We start from the raw sequence: 25,861 nt of genomic DNA on the forward strand, positions 1-25,861 counted from the left end.
GGGGCCTGCAGGGTGTCAGGGGCTGGGACTCCACGTGGGAGCGCCGCTCCGGGCTCCACACGTGCGGGCCGGGCATCGGGGCCGTTCGAGACACTGCCATGAGCCGGTCTGGTGGCAGCTGGGTGCGGGCAGTGAACCCGCGAGGCTCGGCTCCGTGGCCGGTTTCCGCTCAGCTCCCTCGGCCTAGATGTCCAGGATTAACTGTCCGGCCTACAACGACCCTAACCATCCGCGAGGATGGGGGGGGGGGAGCCGGGCGGGCCCGACCCTGACCCGGGCCGGGGGTGGGCGGCAGGGACGGGGAGCAGCGCCCGCCTCTCGGGTCAGAGGCCCCGGTGCGCGGTGACCCGCCACCCTGGGCCAGGCCCGGCCAGCAGCGGCGGGGTGGGGTCGGCTCACGGCTGAGACCACGACTGGCGCGGCTGCCACAGGGGGGCGTCGGGGGGCGCGGAGCCGGGGACCCACGCGTGGAGGGCCGGGGGCGCGTGTCAGCCGTCTCAGCACCCCGTCCTGGCCGGACGTGCAGCGCGGCCTATGAGGGGGCTCCTGGCTCAAGGTTCATCCATCTCCCGTCCCTGCCACCCGGCTCTCCCTCCCTCCCGAGGGCACCCGGGGCTCCCTGCTGACCCTCCCTGCCCGCCCCCCCCCCAGACTGAGGCAGAGCCCTTCGGGGGTGCGGGTGCATCCGAGCTGGAGTCCGCGTCCCCGCGGGCCCTTCGCCCGAGCCCGACGCCCACAGGGCGCCCCGCAGCCCGCCGGGGGCGCCGGCAACTTCCGGACGCGTTTGGGTCGGGGAAAGCCACGGGGGGCGGCGAAGTTGGGGTCCAAGGGTGGCGGCGCGGGGGTCGCGGGGGCGGCGGGCCGGGGCTGGAAGGCGGCGAGGGCTCCCTAGGGCCGCGGTGTCCCGGGGCGCGGCGAGTCCGGGACAGGCGCCGGGAACTGCGGCCCCCGCGAGCAGCAGTTTGGGGCGCCCACTTCGGCGGGCTTCTCCAGTCCGCACCCCGGCTCCCCTGCGCGGTCCGCGGCCGGAGGCGCCGGCGGGCGGCGAGCCCTCCGCCCCTCCGCGGGCCCGCGCGCCGGGCCGGCCGCCGGGGCGAGGGGGCGCTGTCGGCGCGGGGCGGCGGGCGGGGCCGGCGCGCGGGGGCGCGCGGCGCGGGGCGGCGCGAGCGCGGGGCCCGGGGCGCGGGCCGCCGAGGGCTGGGGGCTTGGCGGGCGGCCTGCGCCGTGCGGGGCGCGGCGGCGGCGGGCGCGCGGCCAGGGAGCGCGCGGGCGGGGCGGCGGCCGCGGCGGGAGGCGCTCGGGGCGGCTCCTCGCGCTCCGCTCCTCCATGGCGCTGCCCGGGCCCCCCGAGCCGCCCCGCGGCGCGCCCCGCAAGGCCCCCGGCCTGCTGGAGATGGGGGCGCTGTGCCTGGACTCGGAGATCATCCTGGGCTTCACCAGCCACCTCCTGCGGCGGCGAGGCAAGGTGAGGCCGGCGGCCGAGGCGCCGCTGCGCGACTTGGAGGCGCGGCTGGGGACGAGGCGGCGGGGCTCCGGCCGAGCCCCGAGACCGGGATCCCGGTCTCCCCCGGAGCCTGGCCCGGGCGGGCGGGGAAGGGCTCGGGGCGGGGCGGCGGGCGGATCCCGAGCCTCGGGGGTGGCCGGTGCCCGCGTGCACCCCGGGGCTCCGCGGGGCGCGTCTCCGTCCGCGCCGGGCATCCGGGGGTGCCGCGCGCGCCTCCACGAGCGCCGCGGCGGCGGGGAACTGAAGTTGCGGCTGCGGCCCGCGCGGGCTCGGGACCTGGGCTCCGGGCGGTGTTCCCGTGGCTGCGCGTGTGTGCATGCGGGTGTGTCCCGCCCGGGGGCGGGCAGCGCGTGCGGGGCCGGCGGGGAAGGGGTGCCGGGCCACCCGCTGCCAGCGTGGCCCTTCCTGCGCGGTGCCGGGGAGGGGCAGTGGGGCGCCGGCGCGGGCTCGTTCCTCTTTCCCCGCCGGGCTGGCGGACCCCGCGCGTCCTGGCCGAGCTGGGGAGCCGGGGGAGGAGAATGCAGCCCACTTTCTTCGGGCGTGAGTGGGGCGGAGGGCCGCCCAGGTAGAGGGCCGGGACGAGGCGACGCGGACAGGGAGAGTCGCCGTCCCGGGCTCGGGCGAGCGTCTGACTGCCGGGGGCCGCGGGTCGGGGTCCGCGCCGGGCTGCCGCGCGCTCGGCCCCCTCCGCCGCGGGTCGGCGCGCTCGCGGGTCGGCAGGGGGCGCTCGCGTCGCGGGGAGCCCGGCCGCTGCGCCCGCCGGCTCGACCTGGGCTGGTGGGCTGACCCGGAGGCGGGAACGGCGGCGACAGTCGGGGCCGGGCTTGGGCGGGAGCAACTGGCCGCCGGGGGAGAGGGAGGGGGCGACCTCCCAGCCGGAGACAAACCGGCGATTAATTCCGGAGCGAAGTTGCCATCTGCCGGCCTGCTGCCAACAGGTACCGCGCCCTCCGGGCCCGGGCCCCGGCCTCCGGCCCGGATCCCCGGCCCCGGCCCCGCGCGCAGGCCGCTCCGCGTCGGCCGCTCCAGACACGCAGAGGCCGGGCCGGGCCGGGGACCGCACGGCGCGCGCGAGGCGGCGCTCCGGGCGGCCAGTGGCCCGCGGTGTGCCCGGGTGCGGAAGCAGCGGCGGGAGCCTTCCCGGACGGCCTCGGCCCACCTGGCCCCACCTAGCTGAGGGCGGAACTTTCCCCGTCGCGGGCGCCAGGCCGGGGGCGGCGCGGACCCACGCGTCGGGGAGCCGCGGAGGCGCATGCGCGCGCGCGACGCGCGTCCACGCCGCCGCCCCGGGCCGCGCGGGTCGGCCCGGCGGGGTCCTCGGCGCGGGCGGGGCCGCGCGGGGCGCCGGGTGGGAGGGGCGTCCCGGTCCCCGCCCCGCGCCCGCCCCGGCCCGCCCCGGCCCGCCCCCGAGCGCGCCCGCCGCCGCCGCCGCCGCGCGCCCGCCGCCACTCGCCCGGCCGCCAACTTCGGAGCCGCGGGCCGGGCCATGGGGGCGTCGGCGGGCCGGGTCACGTAGCCGCGTCCGCCGCCTCCTCGCCGGCGATGGGCGGCCGCGGGGCCCCGCTCCGCGCGGCGCAGCCTGAGGTACGCGCGGCCGGGCCGGGGGCGGCGGCGGGGCCCGGGACGCCCCCTCGGGCCGGGGCCGCGCGCGCGCCGGGGCCCCGCGGGGCGCCGGGAGGGTGGGCGCCGGGCCCCCCGGCCCCGCGCTCCGCCGCCGGCCGCCCAGGCTCACTGTTCCCCCTCCCCGCCCGCAGGTGGCCGAGGGCGGCCTGGCCCGGGAGCCGCGGCCGCTGCTGGAGGTGTCCCCGCGCCCGAAGCCGCCCGCCCGGCCGGACCCGGACCCGTGCGGCCGCCGCCCGGCCCCCGAGGGCGCCGGCGCGGGCGCGGAGCCGGGCCACGCGGCCGGCGCGGGCGGCTGGTGCCGCCACTGCCACACCAAGCTCGGGGAGCTCAAGCGCCAGGCGTGGAGGCTGGTCGGCGGGCCCGGGACGCCCCTCAGGGTAAGTGCGCGCCCCTCCGCGGGCGGCCGGGCACCCCAGCCCGGACGCCCGAGGCTCGCGGCGGAACACGGGCCGCGCGCCCGCGCATCCTCCCGTGGTGCCCCCTCCCGCGGGCCTCAGTTTCCCTGCGTGTGACGCTGGAGAGTTGGGACTGCGCGGCCTGATTTCCGCTGCGGGTGGAGGGAGCTTGCAGGAGGGTTTTTTTTCCTCCTTAGCTACAGATGTCCCACAGCTGGAACCACTTGTCTGTGTGTGCATCTGTGTGTGTGTGTGTCTGTGTGTGTGTGTCTGTGTGTCTGCCCCACGTGCCTGTCTCTCTGTGTGTGGCCAGCCACACACGCCACCCAGGGCAGAGCCCCACCAGCCACCAGAAGAGGTTACTGGGTGTGGGGGGAACCGTGGCACCTGGGCCCTGGCAGGCCTGGGTCTGGAGGACTTCCCGGCAGGGGAGAAGGGGCGGCTGCCCCTGCCGATGGGGGTGCTCTGGGGTACCCAGTCCCACTTTCTCCACGGGGGTTATGCCCATCCAGGACCTCTCTGCCTCCCACGGGTGCTGAGTGGCCAGGCCCCTGGGTTCCCAGGCTGCAGCCCTGCTGTGGTGAGTGGCCAGGCCTCTGGTGCTGGCCGGCCTGGAAGGAGCCATTGTTCCAGGAACAATACGCCTGGAAGTTTGCGGGCCCAGGGGAAGCGGCCTCTGACCTGCAGCTCTTTGAAGGAGTCTGGGAAGTGCATGTAGTCCCACTGAACGCAAACTCAGTGCTCCAAGCACTTGGTGTGGTCTGGGTGCCGCCCTGAGTGTGGTTCTGGGCTGGGGCAGACCCCTGGGGACGGGCCGGGGCTGGGGAGGCCTCGGCCTCTGTGTGGGGGGAGAGAGTGCGGGCCTGGCCTGGGAGGACCCTGTGGCTCCTTTGCCAAGCTCTGCACCCCAGATGGCTTGAGTCTAACGTAAAAGATGGCAGGGCTCCCTCAGAGATGCCATTTGGGAGGGATGGGCGGGGCTCCCGAGGCCCTACAGGAGCCCGGCCAGGGTTGGAGGGGCTCCTTGGTGGAGCTGGCCTCCCTGATGGCGGAGTGGACTTTGCCTTGTGCTGCTTCTCAGGCCCCAGGGCAGCTGGCCAGGGTCAGGCTCAGGGTTGTTGGGGGGATGGAGTCCATACCAGCTGACTCTGGAGTTGGGGGAGGGTCCACACCCCTGAGTTGGTCTCTGAGACAGGCTGTAGCTCACAAGCGCCAGGTGGGGGTTCCCCTGGCCCTGGGCGGCACTGGCACCAGCAGACCAGGCTTCTGGCTGCCCTGGGCCCCACTCACCCCAGGTGTCCTCCTCTGTCACCTGGGCATGGCCCGCTGGCCTGGAGTGCCATGCTGAGGGCAGCGAGGTCCCTCGTCATTCTCCAGAGGACAGAGTCCTGGAGCCTGACTGCACTGCCTCCGTGGGTCCTGTCCTGTTGCTTTTGTGGCTCAGAGTGCACGTGGCACAGGCTCTTTCCTGGGAGGCGAAGGAGGCCGTGTGCAGCCCGCTGAGGGTGAGCGTCCAGCTTTCACGCCTCGGAGCCCAGGCACGGGCCCTGGGCCATTTAGTGCGTGGCTAGGGTCTTCCAGAGAGGTCTAGTTCTTATTTCTGGTCCCAGGGAGATGAACTCTTGAGAACAGCTGAAGGGTTTGCAGAGAAGGGAGCTGCCTCTTTCTCTCTCGCAGCCTAGCAGTGGCGTGAGGCTGGGACCCGTGCCCCGGGGGCCCCTGCCTGGCCTCCAGCCTGCCGGCGTCACCGTGAGCTTGCCGGTCACTCACTCTGCCGACTCTTGGTCCCCTTTCTCTGCTCCAGCACTGGTCGCAGCCGTGCAGACCGGTGTTGGGCAAGGCGGGCTGTGGTGCCCAGGACGCCCTGCTGCCCGCTGCTCTCCTCTGAGTCCAGGAGGGAGGAAACATCCTCCTCCTGCCCAGCGCCCAGGGGAGGCTTGTCCCGCCCCATCTGAGAAGCCGTGGGGCCCCACTGTGTCCCCTCCCCCCCCCAGGTTCCCAGGCCTGTCCCCTGGCTTAGGATGCCTGCGTGGCCTGGATTCACACCTGTGGCCTGGCTTCCTGTGGTCTCTGGGCCACATCCTCTGTGGGTCTGGAACCACGCTCCTCCTCTGTCTTAGATGTCTTCCTTCTCCCCAGACCTCCTGCCACCACTGCTGTGGTCCTTCATAGCGCCTTCCCAGGGGGCGCGCCACGCACAGCAGTGCCGTCCTCTGAGGCCAGAGCCAGGGCCTTCCCCTGGACATAGCCGAGCCTGCTACCCTCCCCGTCCTGTGTCCTCATCTGCCACAGCGAAATGGCCACCAGTTCCATAGCCCCTTATCTTTGTCCCCAGCCCAGCCCACTCCAGGCAGCAGCTCCGCCAGGTGAAAACAGTGACCACGGGATGTTTGCTGAGTGGCTGAGGGACAGCTTTTCCTCCTGCCCCTCTGTGGGGGCAGCTGGGCCGGATTCCTGCTCTGTTCCCGGACACTGTCCCATGCAGGGCGCTGCTCAGGTTTGCCGCAGAGGCCCCTTCTCCGCTGGGGTGGGGTGGGGGCTTGGGTCACAAGCTGCTGCCACACGTGCCCCTGGGAGGTGGCGGCTCCTCCGGAGACCCTGTGACATTTGAGGTGTCAATACCAGCACTGAATTGATTATCACCCCAACTGGGAGAGGATCGATTCTCATTTAGCTCTTGCAAACCTCCTGCTCATCTGAGGCTGGGTCTTGTTCCCTGCCTTCCAAGTGCCTCAGAGCCACTGGACCGCCTTGCCTGTGTGTGTGTGTGTGTGTGTGTGTGTGTGTGTGTGTTGTACAGCCTCCTGTGTGTGTGTGTGTATGTGTGTGTGTGTTGTACGGCCTCCTCTCGTGTGTGTGTGTGTGTGTTTGTGTGTGTTGTACGGTCTCTTCTTGTGTGTGTGTGTGTGTGTGTGTATGTGTGTGTGTTGTACAGCCTCCTGTGTGTGTGTGTGTTGTACGGCCTCCTCTTGTGTGTGTGTGTGTGTGTGTGTGTTGTACGGTCTCTTTGTGTGTGTGTTGTACAGCCTCCTGTGTGTGTGTGTGTGTGTGTGTGTTGTACAGCCTCCTCTCGTGTGTGTGTGTGTGTGTGTGTGTGTGTGTGTGTTGTACGGCCTCCTCTCGTGTGTGTGTGTGTGTGTGTGTGTTGTACGGCCTCCTCTCGTGTGTGTGTGTGTGTGTGTGTGTGTGTGTTGTACGGCCTCCTCTCGTGTGTGTGTGTGTGTGTGTGTGTGTGTTGTACGGCCTCATCTCGTGTGTGTGTGTGTGTTGTACAGCCTCCTCTCATGTGTGTGTGTGTGTGTGTGTGTGTGTGTGTGGTGGACGTGTGTGTGTGTGTTGTACAGCCTCCTGTGTGTGTGTGTGTGTGTTGTACGGCCTCCTCTCGTGTGTGTGTGTGTGTGTGTGTGTGTGTTGTACGGCCTCCTCTCGTGTGTGTGTGTGTGTGTGTGTGTGTGTGTGTTGTACGGCCTCATCTCGTGTGTGTGTGTGTGTGTTGTACAGCCTCCTCTCATGTGTGTGTGTGTGTGTGTGTGTGTGTGTGGTGGACGTGTGTGTGTGTGTTGTACAGCCTCCTGTGTGTGTGTGTGTGTGTTGTACAGCCTCCTCTCATGTGTGTATGTGTGTGTGTGTGTGTGTGTGTGTGTGGTGGACGTGTGTGTGTGTGTGTGGTGGACGTGTGTGTGTGTGTGTGTGTGTGTGTGTGTGTGTGTGTGTGTGTTGTACGGCCTCCTCTCATGTGTGTGGTTCTCGGTTGCCTCTTTCCACCTGGGGGAGGGGGAGGAAGTCCTCCTCTCCCCAGCCTCGTGAGAGCTGTCTGCAAGGCCCCCAGCTCTGATGTTACGTTGTGATTTTGAGACCTTGGGTCTGTGGCCCTCCAGACAAGGTGTAGCCCTGGGTGGGGGAGCCAGGCTGGAGGCTTCCCCTGCCATCCCCCCTTCCCCTGCCTCCCCCCTCTTCCCTGCTGTGGGGAGCCAGGCCTGGGCTCCACCTGCTGCCTGCAGGCTGGCCGGCTGGCCGCCTGGGGCACTGCGGGGTGGGGCCTGGGCGGCATCTGCTCTTTCCCACCTGAGCCCAGGTGGCACTTGGGGCAGGTGTGGGGGGGCAGTGCCCCTTGGGCTGGCAGGGGACAGGGTGATTCACGGGGAAGCAGTCTGCTCCTGGGGCCCAGCTGGGAAGTTTGGGGTTCCAGGCTGCTGATGGGAGGCAGAGGGGCTGGTGGAGGCCTGGCTGCCGGTGGAGGCCTCTGCCGCCATTGCTAGCGGACGTTAGAGGATGACCCGAGATAGGAGCTGGTGTCCTCTGGCCTCTCCTGGGTCAGCTATGTCCAGGGGTCACAGTTGGTAGAGGAGCCGTCCAGGGGCTGGTATAGCTTTTTGTCTTGTGTGAGGGAATCAGCTGTCGTACCAGGGACTGGGCAGGGACTGAGTGTGGCCGCCGGCCTCACTGCCCTTCTTCCGAGGGGGGGGAGGCAGGGAATCCACACAGGCCTCGTGAACTGCTGTGCGAACTGCTGTGCGAGCGGGGCTTGCGGTGGCCTGGGCGGGCCAGGAATGGCCCCGAGGCCTTCCCTCAGCTCCCTCCGTGGTTCCCGAGGGCCTCACCTTTGGGAGTCAGAAGGGCTGCGAGGAAGAGCCATCCCCTCTCCCTGTCTGCCGGGAAGCTCACGGTAGATCAGTCTCCTTCCTCCCGTCCTGTTGCGGTGACAAAGCTGGTCTGACGGAGCTGGTCATTCTTGCGGGTTGCAGCGGTGACCGGCTCTCGTTGCGTGTCTGCCAGAGCACGTCTTGCGAGGCCGGCCCTGGTCTGCTCAGCTTGGCCGGGTCACGGGGACGCGGGCAGTCAAGGTGCGTCTAGAAGGCCCAGACAGCCCTTCGGTGCCCTCTGCAAGCTGCAGGACAGGCCGGCCTCTGCCCTGGAGCTCCACCTTCTCACTCTGTGCTGGGGTGAACGCTGTGCCAAAGGAAATTCTCCGGGGAAGGTGGAGCTGGGGCAGGACCCAGAGGCTTCAGTTTCTCCATCTGTGAGCAGGGTCCCTGGTGGAGTCTCTCTTGTTCCTGCTGGGCTGGGGGTCCTTGTAGCCAGGGCTGCATCTCAGGTGGGGCTCTCCGGGGTATGCGGCTGGCTGCAGACACCCAGTGTTCCGCCTTGTCTGGGCGCGGTGGCAGGCTTCCAGCGGGAGGAGGCCGGCGGGGGTGTGCGGGCCCGGACTGGCCTGTGGAGCTGGTGGATGTATGGTCCTTCATGGCCCAGGGCCATGCCTGGCGCCTGCTGTGGCTGGTCCTGGGTGGCCGCTCTGACATGTGGCGTGTGTGAGCCTTTGACCCTGGGTGATGAGGTCAGGCTGGGCCACTGCCTGTTGGCCGATGGAATGTGCCAGGCCGGACTTTGCTTGGTGCTTTGCTCCGGGAGAGGCTCAGGCTGCAGGGCCTTCGTCGGGACCCTGCCCTCTGCTGTGGTCCCTGCCTGCGGCCTTGGGCCACGGCCCAGAGGCCTCACCATTCCTGGCGGTCCAGGACTGAGGGATTGTCCTCCAGCCTTCCCTGGCTTGCCTCGGGCAGCTCTGGGCGCCTCTCTCCTTGGCACCTACACTTTCCGCCTGCCTGGGAAGGCATCTGGAGATAGATACCCTGGTTTCCTCACTCTCCAGGCCCAGAAACCCATTCTGCTCCCCAGGACCGGCTGGGCTGGGGGGATAGGCTTGGAGGCCCTCCAGGAGGGGGAAGCGGGCGGTGGCCAGGGCAAAGCTTGGGGTAGATCCCCACAGTCACCTGACCTGGTTGCACATGTCCACTGCTGGGGCCTCGGGGCCTCGGAGTGACACGGGCACCGGTTCCCTCCACGGGGCAGGGTGGAGGCAGGTCCCTGGTGCGTGGGGCGGGGCCTCGCTGTTGAGTTTGGGTGAGGATGGGATGCGGGACTGTGGCCTCAGGTCCTCTGAGGGGAGGAAGTTGGCCTGTGCTGCCTGGAGTCTGGGCTGGGCTGGGGCTGGGGCCAGACGCTTCTTGTGGGTTTGGGTTCCTGCTCTCATCTGGCGGCCTGGGCGGGTGGGCAGCAGGGCCAGCGTGTCCAGTCAGCGCCAGAGCTGTGTGTAGCGGCTCTGAGGAGGGAGGGTGCCCGCCCGCAGGCTGGAGACCGGGTGCCCTCACAGACTGGTTCTCGTCTGCAGCGCCTGACTTTCCTACCCAGAGCCTGGGGAAGGCCTTGCGCCGGGTCTTTTCCGTGACCCTGCCTGGGTTCTCGGGTGTCTTCTGAAGGGAGCGTGTTCAGGGCAGGTCTGCGGCTCCTCACTTACCTGGGCGGCTAGTGGTGCTGTTTCCTCCCGGCAGCAGGGGCCTGGCTCGGCAGTGTGCAGGCCCCGGGATGGCCAGCTAGGGAGCGCCTGGCCTCTGTGGGCCCAGCCAGTGGCACCGGCAGGCTCCCCTGTGACCAGCTTCTGATCCCGGTCCCCAGCACCTGCAGTGCAGATTCACTGCTGCCCCGAAGCTCAGGTGGGGAAACTGAGGTGCGGGGGGCTCTGTGCTTCACCCCCTGGCTGCAGCCTATTCCATACACTGTCTCGGCCTCCCCAAGGCTGCCTGTGCCTGCCTGGCCTGCTGTCCCAGGGCCTGGCTGCCGGCAGGGAGGCCAGTGGCGGGGAACAGGGCAGGCCTTTGAGGGGGAGGTCTCAATGGGGGGATCTGTCCGGAGCAGTCCGGGAGGGCTGCGCCTGGCACGGGGCTGGAGTGGCGTGCTGGGCAGTGCTGGGTGGGCTGGCCTGCCTCCTCGGACGCCCCTCCACTTTCAGACCTGCAGATCCACAGCCTGCAGCCTGGGCCTCGAGTGAGAGGCTGGAAGGGGTGGGCAGGGCCCAGGGCAGAGCCCGACTGGCAATTTCCAGGCTGGAACACTCAGCACTCCCTGGCCCCTGGGCCCCCAGCTCCACCAGGCTGCTAGAGACAGAGGAATGTTCTGGAGCAGCCCCTGGCCCCGCAGTCAGCCCCAGTCCTTTCCTGGACCTGTTGTGAACTCCGGAAAGAGCAGCTTAGGGGTCACAGCCTAGAGGCTTTGTTTGGGAAGGGAAGGGAGGATGCGGTGGAGGGGTCGGTAGCAGGACAGCAGCGGGGTCCTGGGCTTGGCTGTCTATTTGCTCACACCCTGTGGCGTCCAGCAGGAGAGGCCAGGGTCTCAGGCCCTTGGCCTGTCTCCCCTGAGCCACCCTGCTTGAGGGAGCTGGGGTCCCGTGACAGCTCCGAGGGGGTCTCCCTCGGGGCTGGTGGCCCCCGGTCTGCTATGGCGGGGTGGGGGGGTGTCTGTTCTGCTGGTCAGGCTGGGTCAAGTCTGGAGCCACACATCTCCAGGCCAGGCACCGGCTGTGCACGGAGAAGGAAATGGAAGGATTACTTACAGCAGCTCGGAGACCCCAGAAACAAAATAAAAGCTGGAAAGTCATCATTTTCAAGTAAGAGAGGCCCCAAAACCTACTGTGTGGCGTGTGGGGAGCGCAGCGTTCAATTGAATCAGAGTAAGAAAAACACTTTCCAAGCGCAAGTAAAATATCTGTTTAATTAGACCATAAAGAGGAAATTAAAAGTAATATTTTGCAGTGGAGTAATTACTGTCTTTCTGAAACCACTGACTCAGGGGTGAGTAGCAGGCTGGGCGCCCGGCTTTCAGGGGTTCAAATCTTAAAACGTGGGGGCTGACCCTGGGGCTGTGGCAGGGGCTGGGGAAGGGTCTGGCTGCGCGGGCTGGGCTCCTCCTCTAGACGTGCCAAGTCCCACCAGGGGCAAGATGTTGGCTGGAGGGAGCAGAGTTCATAAGCGGCTGCCACGGGAGTCGGGGGGAGTGGGCTGGAGGAGGGCAGACAGGGCAGAGCAGCCGGACGCAGGCTGGGGTCTGAGCTCAGTGTGGTGCTTCGCGGGGAGCAGCGGGTGCCCTGGGGGGGTGTCGCCCTTCGGAGGCCCCTGTGGAGCCGTGAGGGTCGGGCAGGCGCGGGGCTGTTTCCTGCGGTTGCTGTCCTGCCTGTCCTGCACCCGTGTGCGCCCCTGGGGAGATGTCTTGATCCCCCTGGAGCAAACAGTATGGTGAGACCAGATCAGAGGCTCTGGGTCCCTGTGCTCCCCTTTCTGTCCCCCACTGCAGCCTGGCCCGCCTGAGGGACCCAGGGTGTCCCTGCTGTGTGACGGACAGGTGACCCCGCAGGGCCTGAGCCTGGGGCTGGCGGGCCCGGGAGTGTGGGGTAGTTAGCGTCCCCAGGAGATGGACTTCCTTGATCTAGCAGAGATCCTGTCCCCAAACCGGGCTGTGGCCTCAGAGCCCCACCTGGCCCTTGCCCTCAGACCTGCCTCCTGGCCCCTGCCCTACTCTTAGGGCTGCCCTCCTGATCCCGAAGCTGGGGTGGTGGAGGGAATCCCCCAGAGGCCCCAGAACAAAGGGCTGGCTGGGCTGGGCTGGTTTGGGCTGGGCTGCTGGTCCAGGGCCTGGGGCTGGAGTTGGGGGCGGGGCCCCAGTCTTTTAAGTTGGGTTAATGGCTCCAGCAGGCTGTACTTCCTTCTCCTCCACAGCCCCCTGCTGAGTGGAAAAACCAGCCCAATCAAAAAGGAGTGGACAGGAAAATGGGCAGCTGTCCTCAGCCTGGAGCTGGGCCCCACCAGGCAGCATTCCTGCCCGGCCCTCAGTCCTGCAGAGCTCCCTGTGGCTGAGGCCGGTGAATTCCCTGGGGCGCAGGAGGAGCGGGGTGTTGGCTAATCAGGACCAGGCCTGCCAGGCACTTCAGAGCCTGGAGACAATCCAGGCCTTCCGGAATGGCCCACAAATCAGGCGGCTGGCGTGTGCTGGGCCTGGCAGGGGTCACCCCTTCCTCTGTCTGGGGCCGTGGGGGAAGGGCTTAGGCTGCAGAATGTGGCGTGGAGCTGGGGGCCAGAGGAAGAGAGAGACCCCAGGACCCTGCCATGGTGGGTCCCTGCCCCTCGCAGTGTTGGGTGCCCCAGGGCACAGCTGTGGCCCGTGCGAGCTTCCTGTGCGTTGTGGCCACGGCTGCTGACCACACAGCAGGCCCAGAGAATGTCACCCCTGTGGGACAGCAGCCTCGGTTTCCACATCTGAGGAATGAATGCGCCTCTTCCGTGGCCAGCTGGGTGGCTGGATCAGGCCCAGGCCTGTGTGTGGCCGGCGGAGCGCTGGGGTCTGCCTGGGCCAGGGTGGGAGGGGTGCCCGGGCCAGGCCGCTGGGGTGTGCGGAGTGGTCTGCAGGGAAGACCTGGAGCTCAGCCAGCTGTCACGCGCACACTCCAGCCTCGTCACAGCCACGTCTGCCCGTGTGACCCAGGGCTCCCTGCCTTGTGTTTGGGGCTGGCCCGTGCCTTCAAGAGCAGGACTGGCTTCAGCCAGGCTCGGGCTCTGGCCCTGAGGGGCTGCGGAGGGAGGGTGGGCGGAGCCTGGCCAAGTAGGGGGGAGGGGTCACACTGAGGCCCTGCCTCCTCCTCTGCCACTGTGGAAGGTGTGGCCCTCCACCCTGCTCCCCAGTGGGCATCGGCTCCTGCTCCTGCCCATCTCTGCCCAGTGCCCTCACTGTGCAGAGCCCCGCATCCCTGGCTCAGGGATGGGGTGGCCTCCCGCCCGGGGTCACACGTAGCAGCTCCACATTTCACTTCTTTCTCAGGAGCAATAGGGCGGCCTGTGTTGTGCAGGCCCCGCCCTGCCTGGTGAGCAGGGCGAAGGAGGCCCTGTGGTCTGGTCTCTACTCACTGGCTTCCTGACTGAGCTTCCCAGCATCTCTGCTGCCGAGTTTGGTTGTCCGGGAGCTGCAAGCACATCGTAGCCATGAGCAGGAGGCTACCAAGGGCCCTGCAGACCTCACCATTAAGCTCTGATAATTATTTTCCTGCTGAGATCCCATGGATGAAATGGTTCAGGCTTGTTAGTCGGTTATGGATGGTGCTGGGTTGGTGTGGGAGTTTGCTGTGCTGTGGGGGCCGAGTTGGACAGCGGGCTCCTGTGAGTCCTGGCGCTGACCGGCTTTGTCCCTTGCTGTCCGCAGGATCCCTGCCTGTCTGCTCTGCTTCTCGACAAGCTCCCAGCACCCGGGGTCTTGCCAGCATGCCGTCCGGAGGCCGAGAGCCGCTGTGACACCTGTGCCGCACACCTGCACCAGCTCACGAGGGAGGCCCTGCACCTGCTCCAGGGCCCGGCCGGCCGGGGTGGCCCTGATGTCCTTCGAGGAGGCATCCCAGCCCCCAGCCCCGGAACCATGACCAACTCCAAGGACACACCTGGGCCGATAGGCCCTGCGGGGAGACAGCCCCCAGCAGGGCCCGACAGGAGGAAAGGCCCAGCCTGGCCGTCCGGACCAAGCGTCCAGGTGTCTGTGGCCCCCGCGGGCCTTGGGGGTGCTCTGAGCACCGTCACCATCCAGGCCCAGCAGTGCCTGGAGGGCGTGTGGGGTCTCTCGAGGATCAACAGCTTCCTGCCCCCCACCTGCCTGGTGAGTGCCCGAGTGGGCTGAGCAGAGCTGGGGGCTTGGCATGGTGCCTTCCGGCCATGGGGCCCAGAAGTGGGAGGTGGTCCCTGGGCGTGGCGCTGGTCTCCGGGCCTGGTGCTGGTCCCCGGGCCTGGCGCTGGTCCCCGGGCAGTGCTGGTCCCCGGGCCTGGCGCTGGTCCCCGGGCCTGGTGCTGGTCCCCGGGCCTGGTGCTGGTCCCCGGGCCTGGCGCTGGTCTCCGGGCCTGGTGCTGGTCCCCGGGCCTGGCGCTGGTCCCCGGGCAGTGCTGGTCCCCGGGCCTGGTGCTGGTCCCCGGGCCTGGCGCTGGTCCCCGGGCAGTGCTGGTCCCCGGGCCTGGTGCTGGTCCCCGGGCCTGGTGCTGGTCCCCGGGCCTGGTGCTGGTCCCCGGGCAGTGCTGGTCCCCGGGCCTGGTGCTGGTCCCCGGGCCTGGCGCTGGTCCCCAGGCAGTGCTGGTCTCCAGGCCTGGCGCTGGTCCCCGGGCCTGGTGCTGGTCCCCGGGTGTGGTGCTGGTCCCCGGGCCTGGTGCTGGTCCCTGGGCAGTGCTGGTCCCCGGGCCTGGTGCTGGTCCCCGGGCCTGGTGCTGGTCCCTGGGCAGTGCTGGTCCCCGGGCCTGGTGCTGGTCCCCGGGCCTGGTGCTGGTCCCCGGGCCTGGCGCTGGTCCCCGGGCCTGGCGCTGGTCCCCGGGCCTGGTGCTGGTCCCTGGGCCTGGCGCTGGTCCCCGGACGTGGCGCTGGTGGGAAGGGTCTCTCACCCCTAGGAGTGGCTGCAGATGGTTTTGGCCAGCCTGCCTGTGATGCTGTGGATTGGCAGAGGCCCAAGCTTGGCTGAGATGAGTCCAGACCCTTCCTGGGGTGGGGAGCGGGCAGCACCTGCCTGTGAGGAGCGAGCTAAGCTAGGCTGCCCCCCTTCCATCGTCTCCATGGACAGGGGCCGCCTGGAGCCAAGGGCAAGGCCCCTGGTCTACAGTAGGGCTGCAGGCCCGCCTGCCAAGCTGGGCCTGGTCCCTCTGGCTTCCCCTCCCCACGGAACCCACCATTAGGGGCTCCCTGGAGAGCCTCTAATGGGGCTGGACAGCGGCCACGTGGCCTGAGAAGCAGGCTCGGTGGCCACTCTGTGTCTGGGTGTCCCCAGCATCCTGTGCCGTCTCTTTTCCAGCTGGGAGAATGGGTTTGGAGGGGGACTTTTCTGGGATGTTGGAGAGCGAGGTCTGAGTTTAGGGAGTGTGGCCACGTGGCTGTGTCAGCCACTCTGCACAGCCCCTGCCCAACTCAAGACACTGCTCTGGGGCTGCCTGCCTGTCCCCAGCCAGAGGCCCAGCCTGGGGAAGGGGTGCTGGTTAGTGCAGGTGGAATGCATGGCCAGCAGAGCTAGGAGAGGCATGAGAGGCTCCCATGGGGAAGGCTGTAGGAGGGGGCAGAGGCCAGGGGGAGTCCCAGGCCGTAGGTGGGTGCGAGGAGCACTGTCTCTACAGGATCTGTGTTCCAGGTATTTGGCTGTGGGTGTGAGAGACTGGAATGGGCTAGCCAGCCCTCACCCGTGGTCTCCCAGCCAGCAGGCATTCCAGGAGGGTGGACGGAGGCTCAGGGAAGCCCCACACCCTCCAGACAATGTTTTGAGATCTCTTCAGTTGACAGGCCCACCCACCTGCCTGGCTCCTCTGGAGCTGGTTCTGGAGCTGCCTGTTGAGGCCAGTCTTTTGAGGCCATTCTGTTCTAGGGTTAGGGTACAGAGGAGGATCATGGCATCTTGTTGGTTGGCTGATTCATCCAGCAAGGGGCTTCATTGCTCCTGGTATGATAGCACAGGGCTCCTCTGTGTATCAACCTGAAGGGATCTTGGGGCGGGGACTGGGCCTCCTGGGCCTCCTGGGAGGAGCTGCCCGTGTGGTGCAGAAGGTGCCGGTGGACATCTGGAGGGGGCAGGCCCCGAGGGAAACCGGTGACGCCTGAGAGTTAAGAAGCTCACTGACCATCTTCCCTCCCATGTCCCCATGCTGATGCCCATGGCTGGCCAGTATGCCTGACCCCAAATTGAGCAGGCTGACATGGGGTCTTTACTGTGGTGCTGGTGGTGGGGCCCGGTGTGCAGCAATGCCATAAAACGCGGGCATTTAAGACACCCCCTCCTCGCTTTATGTGCACATCGATTGTGTTCAGGTAGGTAGGAATGGATTTATAATTAGAGAACAGTCCCCACAATCAATAGGGAGATTATTAGAACCATAAATAGAACTTTAGGGTTCAGATGAGGTAATGCACTCTTCCTCCCCTCCTTCCTCCACACCGTGACATCGATCATTAGAGACGGCCCTGGAGTGATAAAACACTGCCGTACACTCTAGAATTAAACACTTCTGGAGTGTAGCGCTGTGAATCTGTCACAGACCAAATGTAGGCCCTGGCGAGAGTGGGATTGTCTGGGCAGTGGGCGATGGGGGGTGGGGAGGGGGCTGCAGTGGTTCCAGCACGGGGTGTGGGTGGGCGATGGGGGGGTGGGGAGGGGGCTGCAGTGGTTCCAGCACGGGGTGTGGGTGGGCGATGGGGGTGGGGGGAGGGGGCTGCAGTGGTTCCAGCACGGGGTGTGGGTGGGCGATGGGGGTGAGGGGGGGCTGCAGTGGTTCCAGCACGGGGTGTGGGTGGGCGATGGGGGGGTGGGGGGGGCTGCAGTGGTTCCAGCACGGGGTGTGGGTGGGCAATGGGGTGGGGAGGGGGCTGCAGTGGTTCCAGCATGGGGTGTGGGTGGGCGATGGGGTGGGAGGGGGCTGCAGTGGTTCCAGCACGGGGTGTGGGTGGGCGATGGGGGTGAGGGGGGGCTGCAGTGGTTCCAGCACGGGGTGTGGGTGGGCGATGGGGGTGAGGGGGGGCTGCAGTGGTTCCAGCACGGGGTGTGGGTGGGCGATGGGGTGGGAGGGGGCTGCAGTGGTTCCAGCACGGGGTGTGGGTGGGCGATGGGGGGGTGGGGGGAGGGGCTGCAGTGGTTCCAGCACGGGGTGTGGGTGGGCGATGGGGGGGTGGGGAGGGGGCTGCAGTGGTTCCAGCACGGGGTATGGGTGGGCAATGGGGTGGGGAGGGGGCTGCAGTGGTTCCAGCACGGGGTGTGGGTGGGCGATGGGGGCGGGAGGGGGCTGCAGTGGTTCCAGCACGGGGTGTGGGTGGGCGATGGGGGCGGGAGGGGGCTGCAGTGGTTCCAGCACGGGGTGTGGGTGGGCGATGGGGGGGTGGGGAGGGGGCTGCAGTGGTTCCAGCATGGGGTGTGGGTGGGCGATGGGGGTGGGGAGGGAGGGGGCTGCAGTGGTTCCAGCACGGGGTGTGGGTGGGCGATGGGGGGGTGGGGGCTGCAGTGGTTCCAGCACGGGGTGTGGGTGGGCGATGGGGTGGGAGGGGGCTGCAGTGGTTCCAGCACGGGGTGTGGGTGGGCGATGGGGGTGAGGGGGGGCTGCAGTGGTTCCAGCACGGGGTGTGGGGGGGCGGGAGGGGGCTGCAGTGGTTCCAGCACGGGGTGTGGGTGGGCAATGGGGGGGTGGGGAGGGGGCTGCAGTGGTTCCAGCACGGGGTGTGGGTGGCGGGAGCAGCCGTGAGCACAGTAGACACTTCTCTGTGGAGGCAGAGGAAGGGGGGACTTGGACATCCATCACCAGGAGAGGAGTCATCCAGGGCACCGGGGTTGTCCTGGGCCTCAGGCAGAGTCTGCCTTGTGCCTTGGCTGCAGCCAGTGTAGCTGAAACCAGCCCCACAGTCCGTGTTATTTTCCTGAGCGTAGAGAGGGGCCCTGTCTGGTCCGTTCTGCCTGCTTAGTGTCCAGACTGTTCTGGAACTCTGGTAGCCAGCCAGGCTGTTATTTCCCTATTGTCAGCCAGTGGCAGCTGGAGTCAGCCACTGTCCCCACCCTGACTGCCCTGAGAATGCGGCCCGCAGGCCCCGCTGCTCCCCGCCCGCTCCCTGCCCCGCGGGCAGGCCCCGCTCCCCGCCCCGCAGGCAGGCCCTTCCCGTCTTCCTGGTTTGCAGCGGAAGCCTGGGGGAGGCCCTGGGAGCGGGTTTCCCGCCATGACAGTTGGGTGGTGCGTAGGGGGGGGGGGTCTGCTGCCGTCCTGGCCTGCCTGCTTGCCTTGCACTCAGAGCTCTGTGCGGTACTCGGTGCCACTGAGCCATCGGGGCCGACTGGACGCTGGGAGGAAAGGGCGCTGGCTAGGCTTGGGCCCCATCTTGGTGCCCTGGACTCTGCTAGGGTGGGCCTCAGTGTACTTTCTGTGGAAGAGGGACAACCCCCCCCGCCCCCCACCTGTGGGAGGCCTGTTTCAGTCAGGACGAAGCCCTGTGGGCTCAGATTTCCCATCTTGGGGTTGCCCCAGAAGCCTCTGGGTGATAAGTCAGGGCTTCATGGACCGGTGAGATGGCACAGCTGGGCTCGAGCCCTACCTTCCCTCCACGGGCGGTGCCCCTGCACAGAGGGGGGGGGCTGCTGTGTCAGCCCTGAGCTGCCCGCCCTCACCTCACCCCCCCCACTGAGCTGCCCGCCCTCACTTCACCCCCCCACTGAGCTGCCCGCCCTCACCTCACCCCCCCACTGAGCTGCCCGCCCTCACCTCACCCCCCCCACTGAGCTGCCCGCCCTCACCTCACCCCCCCACTGAGCTGCCCGCCCTCACCTCACCCCCCCACTGAGCTGCCCGCCCTCACCTCATCCCCCCACTGAGCTGCCCGCCCTCACCTCACCCCCCACTGAGCTGCCCGCCCTCACCTCACCCCCCCACTGAGCTGCCCACCCTCACCTCACCCCCCCACTGAGCTGCCCGCCCTCACCTCACCCCCCCACTGAGCTGCCCGCCCTCACCTCACCCCCCCACTGAGCTGCCCGCCCTCACCTCACCCCCCCACTGAGCTGCCCACCCTCACCTCACCCCCCCACTGAGCTGCCCGCCCTCACCTCACTCCCCCACTGAGCTGCCCACCCTCACCTCCCCCCGCCCCCCCCCCCCCCCCCCCAGGGCTGCCTGGGCTCGCTGGAGGCCAGTCCGGGGTGGTGGAGGCCAAGGGCTCAGAGGAGGCAGGCCTGTGCCAGCGTGTGTGGGGAGGCCTGTAGGGAAGGTCCCCCACTGTGAGTAGACGCGGATGCCCTGCTGGCTGGGCCCTGCACTGCCAGCCGTGCCCTGGCCGGGCTCCGCTCACGCTCTCTCCTCTCTTCATGCTTTTCCTTCCGTTGCTGCTGTGTGCCATCACGCTTTCTGTTTGGTGCCCGCCCCGTCTCCTCTCCCCTCGTGTTGTGGTCTTCCTTCTGGCCGGCCCTCCCACTCCGCCCTTGCTTTGGGATGGCTTCTTTGCGCTTGCCTGGGCTCTGCTTCTGGCAGGAGTTGGCAGTGGCCGTCCCGGTGGACGCAGCCGTGTCACGGCAGCTCGTGGGACGGTGGAGCTGAGCGCTTGCGGGATTCCCGGCACAGGTCAGTGTGGAGGCTCAGCCTCGCAGGCATGCGCCGCCTGCTGGGACACATGTCCAGCTGGAAGCGGACATGCTGCTGGGGATGCTGGGGGGCGGCTGGGCCCCGCAAGCGTGGGTGGAGTGGCCCCACGGGGCAGCGGCAGCAGCCTCGCCCTCTGCTCCTGTGCCCGGCAGCAAGCCCATGTCCTGGGCTGTCGGGCCTGGCCGGGGCTCTCGGCCCGGTGGTGCAGCCCACCCGAGGGTACCAGAGAGGCAGGAGGCAGTGCATCTTCACCCTGTAGCCGCACCCTGCCGCCGCTGTGCTCAGTGAAGCCCCGCTCTGTTCTGAGGAGCGTGGTTCCCAGTGAGCATAGCTTCACGGTTGTTGTGCTGTCACTTCAGGCTCAGAGAAAACGTTTGGGCCTTTCACAGTCCCCGTTACTGGGTGCACAGGAATCCGAGTATGAGGCCGCGGGGTGGCTGGGAGGGGAGGTGGCCAGGCTGGGTTCTGAAGGGCATGTAGGGGTGGTGGCCAGTGTGGTCTGCCGCACCATACCCAGCGAGCTGCCCCGGGCTCACCCTCCTGCTCCACGTTTGCCCTTTGCTGCCGCTGCTGGCACTGCCGTTCCTTCTCTAGGCTCTGGGGGAGTGTTCCCTGCCCAGAGGCCATGGGGGTGCTGGGCTAACACTGGCCTAATGCTTGGGACACTCCGAGGACTGAGCTGATCCTGCTGTGTCCCGGGCAGTATCTCGAGGCTGGTCCTGGCCGTGGAGTGGGCGAGATGAGGCCCTCTCCTGTGGTGAGGGCAGCTGCCCTTTTGACAGCAGGGCCGCCTGCCAGGGTCTCCAGTCCTGCCTGGCGTGGGGGTTCTGGCTGGCCTCCGTACCCTGGGACATCCGGGCACATCTTCTCAGCCTGGGAACCCCATCCACTGCCCGCCAGGATTTGGGGCACTGTGGGCAGGGGTGTGGACCCCTCTCAGGAGCACATGTTGCTGGTGCTGTGGAGGCCTCGGGACGGCAGCCCCCGGGGGCCTCTGTGTCCCGTCCTGCCCTGCTGGGGTTGCGTCCCCTCCCCCTCCAGAGCCCGGGGCCAAGGTACACACAGGACCTCGGTGGAAACTGTCCTGGGGAGCGTTTAATTACGTCCGTGCTTCAGACGAGGCCACCTCCCTCTGTGGAATTTATTTTAGCTAATTAGTTGGAAATGCCACAATAGTATTTCAGACAACGGGAACACGGTACATGATCATGCGTGGAGCAATTAGCGTTCATGACAAACAGTTGTTGTGGGTTCTTGTCTAATTATGCCTTGGGGTGCTCCCAAAAGGCCCGGGAGTTAAAGGGCACGGGGAGTCCATCCACCTGACCCCTGTGGTCACTGTCTTTTGTGAGGGGGAGGATTGGAAAGTCAGAGTCCTGGCAGGTCTGCAGGCCCCCGCCGAGGCTGGCCCGTCAGAGCCCTGAGCCGGGGCTGTGGGCCTCCCCTGCGGGGCCTCAGTGGCCTCGCCTTGATTTCTAGGGCCTTCTGGCCACATGGGTAAGAGTGCCAGGGTGCCGAGCCTGAGAGTGCAGGTCTGGGCGTGTGGGGGGTGCCTCTGCTGTCCTGTGTCTCACCCGGACTCTCCACTCCCCCAGGCGGAGGCGGCCGTGGCGGCCGTGGCTGTGGCTGACTCGGTCCGCGATGCCACCCCCATAGCGGGCCTGGACGGCACGGCCGGGCCGTGGAGCCGTGGGGCCTGCACGTCGGCCCTGGTCACCCCGGCCCCAGGCACCTCCGCAGGGGGCTCCGCGGCGTCTGCCGCAGCCTCCTTCTTCATCAGGTACGTTTCCTGGGCCCCGGGCAGTGGCGTGGATGCGGCTGCGTGGACAGGAATGAGGCCCCTCGGAGACTCGGTGGCCTGTGGTTCTCCCCGGGAGGGCTGTGGTCTTGCCCGTGTGTAGTGGAGGGGTGGGGGTTGTCTGGGGCCACAGCTGCTCCGCCGCTTTCAGCGGATGGCTGGCCCGCCTGCCGGGCCGTGCTTGGAGCACGTGGGCTCCCTGAGTCCCAGGCTTGAAGCTCAGCTGCCTGGGGTGGACTGGGCCAGAAGTTTGCGGCCTCTGGGCCTCCCGAGGTCTCACTGCAGGCCTAGCCTGCAGCCCAGGTCCTGGAGCCGGGACTGTGTGGATGGGTGGTTGGGCGGAGAGAATGGCTCTGGAAGGGGGAGGTGGGAGTGGATCCTCCTGGGCCTGGCCCGGGGAGCGGACCCAGCCGCGGCTTGTGCAGAGCCTGGGTCTGCCCGGTCCCACGCTCACCCCGGTGGCCTGAGGGACGAGGATTGCAGGATGTCATCTCGGTAATGAGTGGTAATGGCAGCCCAGCTGCGGGTCACTGTCCCATTAGCAGCCGGCCCGGGTGCTGATCTGCTAGTCCATGAATCACAGAGGCAGGCAGGCAGGGAGGGGGGAGCCTTCTCAGCGTGGGTCCGGGGGGACGCGGGCCCTGACTGGGGAGTGACAGGGCATATGATTAGGGCATTGTCGCGCTGGCTGATGAGCCGGCTGCCGTGCTGTGCAGACTCCCTCCCGTGTCTGCTGTGGCCTCAGCCTTCACCCCAATTAGGGGCAGAGAGCTTGGCTGGGGTCCTTGGGGAACTGGTGGGCGGGGCGGGGACAGGAGCCCCTCCTAGCCGGCTCGGAAGTCCCCGTGGCTGGTGGCAGCGGTGCTGTCTGGGGTGGATGGCTGCTGGAGGGGCAGACTTGCAGTTGGCCACGTCCCCCTCTGCTTGGGCTTTGTGGTTGCTGCTGTCACGTTCCTCAGGGCGGTGCTGGCGGCAGGATTTGAAATGCTTAGAGCTGAGAAGAAAGACCTTATGTCGCCATTGGTCCTGAGTCCAAGCCCCCCTCCCCCCTTCCCGGCGCGAGGTGGGGTCTCCTGGAAGTGTGCAGGCAGGTGTTGCCCCCCCACGCCGGCTCATTAGCTCCCGGGAGCCCCCGGCAGCCCCCGGCAGAGCAGGCTGAGCAGGCCCGGCCGCCTTTTGTCTCAGCCCAGGCTGGAGCTGCTTCTGCCCGTGCTGAGAGCTGACCTTGGGCAGTTACCATAGAAACAAAGAAACAAGCTAGGACTGGGGTAGGGGCTGCTGCCATTACTTCCAGCCTGTTAGACTCACTGAATTGCACTGGCTTCTGCGCAGGTGGCAGGCCATGGGTCGGGTTGGAGTGGGTGTCTGGGCAGGGCCCATGCCAGCAGGTGGGCCCGGGGCTGGGGTCAGTGGTGGCTAGCCCCTTGGGGATGGTGTTGGAGGTGCTGTGGGGCGCGTGCTGGCTCCCAGGCTTTGTGGGTGGGAGACGAGGCTCAGAGTGCACCAGGAGACAATGGAACCGTGGCTGCCTGCGGGTGGTTCGTGGGGAGTGTGCCTCCTTTGTTTCCTCCTCCACCCTCCCCCAGGGCCTGGAGGGGCAGCGCTGGCCCCAGCCCATCCCTGTCCTGGCGGTCTCAGGCTCCAGGGTGGTGCATCTGCATGGGCTGGCTCATGGGGTGCATGGGGCAGAGAGTGGGCTTGCGGCTGAGGGAGGAGTCTGAGGCATGGCGGGGTAGGTCAGGAGTGCCGTGCTGTCACCTGGCCATCCTGGCTGAGTCTTGGACTCTGTCTCCCACCCCCACCTCTGCCTTTTATGTGCACAGCCTCCGTGGGCACAGCCAGGGCAGCACGGTCCCCCAGGAGCCCAGGAGCTCCTTAACACCCACCGGGCAGGGGCTAGCCTTGGTTGTCTGGCATCCCCTTAGCTAGAACTGGTGGTCTGGAGCTGGCTAGCGCCCCCAGCGGGGAAGTCCAGGTCACTTTGGGACCTGGAATGTAGATGTCTGGGGAAGATTGCTGGGCAGCGTCTCCCTGCTTTTCTTCTGGCACAAGGACTCCCTGGAATACTGGGGCGTCCTGGTTTCTACCGAGTGAGCTGCGGCTTCTGGGCTGGAGGGCTTTTTGGAAGAGTCTCGCCTGCTTGGAGTCTCAGGTGACCCGCAGGCCCGCCTGGCGTGCTCACCTTGCACAGAGCCCACCATGCCCGCTCCACACAGCTTGTTCGCACCTCGCACAGGTGCGTGCTGGGCTTGGCCAGAAGCGGCTAGGACAGAGGGTGGGGGCGGTCAGCCTGAGCACCTGGGGGAATGCGGCTTGAGGATCGGGCAGCAGGCTGCGGCAGGTTCGGATGCAGCTCTCCTCTCCAGTGCTCCCCACCCCTGGGCTGCCATTGCCAGCAGCACTGTCGGGTTGGTGTCTGTGGCCCTCTGTTAACTTGGTCTTGGTGGAGAGGTCTCTTGGCCCTGTATTTCCCCCGTCTCCCTGTCTCTGCCCTGCTGCTCGGAAGCCAGGCTTGAGCTTTCAGAAGACTAGGGGCCCCGGGTACTAGCCTGGGCCCAGCACCCAAGGCCTTTGCAGACTCCATAGCCTCTCCTGATGGGTGTTGGCATTGCTGATGGGCGTCATTTTCACAGGGGCCTGGGCTTCATCAAAGGGAAAGTGCCGGTCCTGGGGCCCCAGTGGGGTGATGTTGCCTGAGTCATGCCCGTGGATGAGCCATAAAAACAGGCGCGGGGGCTGGGCGGGCGGGGAGGGCTGTCTGCTCCCAGCCTCTTGGGCTGACGGTGAGTGAGGAAAGAGGGATTCTTGACTTGCCTCAGACTGTGGGCTGTGACCTCCAGGCTTCTGCACTGGCAGACCTCCACCTGCCCAGGAGGTGGCCAGGGTGCTGCTCCTGAGAGGGTGGCTGAGGGCAGAGCTGGGCACAGCTCCGCAGTGGCCAGCCCAGCGAAAATGACCTTGCTCTTGGCCCTGAACATGCTCATTTCCCGGGGACCGCTGCTGGCCTTCCTGTGTCCTTGAAGCCTAGGGGCATGGGTATGGGATTGTGGCCTGTGTCAGAGCTGGCGGTACCCTGATCTACGTGATCCAGGGAGGGCCCAGCCCCCGGTGAGCCTGGCCACGCCTGTGCTGACCAATGCCATCTCCTTGTGTGGACTGGGAGCAGGGTTGGGGTGCCCGTTCACAGCTGAAGAAATTATTCCTGGTGGGGAGCGCCCTGGCCCTGCACAGGGTAGCCTGGGAGTTTCCCGCCAGCGCCTGCAACCCCCCCCCCCCCCCCGCCCCGTGGCAAGGCCTACCCAAGTGTGCCCCAGGCAGCAGCGCCAGGCAGCTGGGTGGGGGCCCCGAGATGCTAATGTCTGCTGAGGTGGGGCTCCAGCTTCTGCCTAGGGAGGCTGCTTGGGGTGTTTGGGGGTGACCCAGGTGGTTGGGGTGGGGCACAGGCTGGGAGGCCAAGGCTGCGGTAGCAGGAGGCAGGAAGAGCCCTGGGTTCGTGCTGTTCACTTCACTGGCTGGGGGCCCCCTGCGCCCCCTGCCCTCTCAGGAGTGACGCGGGGTGTGGGTCGGGGCCCTGCCGACCCTGGTCTCTTGCAGTCGCACGGGACGGTATCGGCCTCCGGTCGCTGTGTGCTACGGCTGAGTGAGGTTTGCAACGCCGGCTCAGGCAGGAGAGGCTGCATGCTGGAGGCAGCACGGTCCAGGGCGTGGGCACTGAGCACGGAGCCCAGGCCACAGCCTGGTAGCCAGACTGTGTGTGTTTCTGCTCTCCACCTCGGCCCTGCCCTGGGCGCGCACGGGTGCCGTTGGGGCTCCGCTAAGGACTCCGCCGTGCGTCGTAGATTACTTTTATTTTCCGTGATGACACCTCACTCGGAGGAAGCTGTCCCCTGGGCCTCTTAAAAGACAACTCCTATTAAAGATGAGAGGAGTTAGCAAAACGCCAGCCTCGGCGGCTCTGGAGTGCGAGGCCTGGCAGAGGCCCTGCAGCCTGGGCGTGGCTTCCATGGGATTCTTCTGGGGACAGAGTGGGCCAAGGAGGCCCCAGGGGGATGGGCAAGAAGGAGCGGGCACTTTGGGAGGCGGGTGTGGGACAGGCGGCCAGGTGCTGGGAAGCTTCTGGCTTGTGGCCTCTTGTTCTGGTCCCCTGGCACACTGGGGGTCCCTGGCTGGAAGGTCGTGCTAGACACAGGGACTGGGGATGGTCAGGGTGACCAGTGTCACACTGGTACGGCCCAGGGTCACCTGGCCTGATGGGGAGGGGAGGGCTGCTGGCTCCGGCTTTCCAGGGGAGGTAGTCCTGGGGGCCACCTATCCCAGGGTAAGAGCCGACACAGCGACCGGCCAGGAGGCGGGGTCCCCCAGGGGGGTCTGTGTGCGCATGCGTGGTGTGCTGGGGTGCGAGCCCCTGGTGACCCGGCGGGCTCGGTATGTGAGGGGAGAGGCGACCTCTGCTCTGGGGACTGGACACAGCGGTCTTGGAAGCAGCGCTGAGTGAGCTTGTCCTGTTGGGGGCTTCTGTATTGAGAACATGTTAGCTTGGTCCCCCCCGCCCCTGGCATCCTACCATCCCTCTGGAAGATGGAGGCCTGTGGAGGCTCGGTGAGCGCCC

The 25,861-nt window shown here is 67.4% G+C and overlaps 1 protein-coding gene across 1 annotated transcript in view; it reads left to right on the forward strand.

Moving 5' to 3' along the window:
• Positions 1–3,046: 3,046 nt before the first annotated feature.
• The window catches only part of Kif26a (kinesin family member 26A), a 37,165-nt gene continuing 14,350 nt past the window's right edge, over positions 3,047–25,861 (forward strand). Inside the window, exons 1-4 of the mRNA XM_042696896.1 lie at positions 3,047–3,088; positions 3,259–3,504; positions 13,540–13,983; positions 21,050–21,234. Of these exons, the coding sequence (XP_042552830.1) occupies positions 3,047–3,088; positions 3,259–3,504; positions 13,540–13,983; positions 21,050–21,234 (917 nt within the window). The remainder of the gene's footprint in view (positions 3,089–3,258; positions 3,505–13,539; positions 13,984–21,049; positions 21,235–25,861) is intronic.

This window comes from Dipodomys spectabilis, unplaced genomic scaffold (assembly GCF_019054845.1).
Source record: "Dipodomys spectabilis isolate Male_0828 unplaced genomic scaffold, ASM1905484v1 ptg000212l, whole genome shotgun sequence".
Classification (NCBI taxonomy): domain Eukaryota; kingdom Metazoa; phylum Chordata; class Mammalia; order Rodentia; family Heteromyidae; genus Dipodomys; species Dipodomys spectabilis.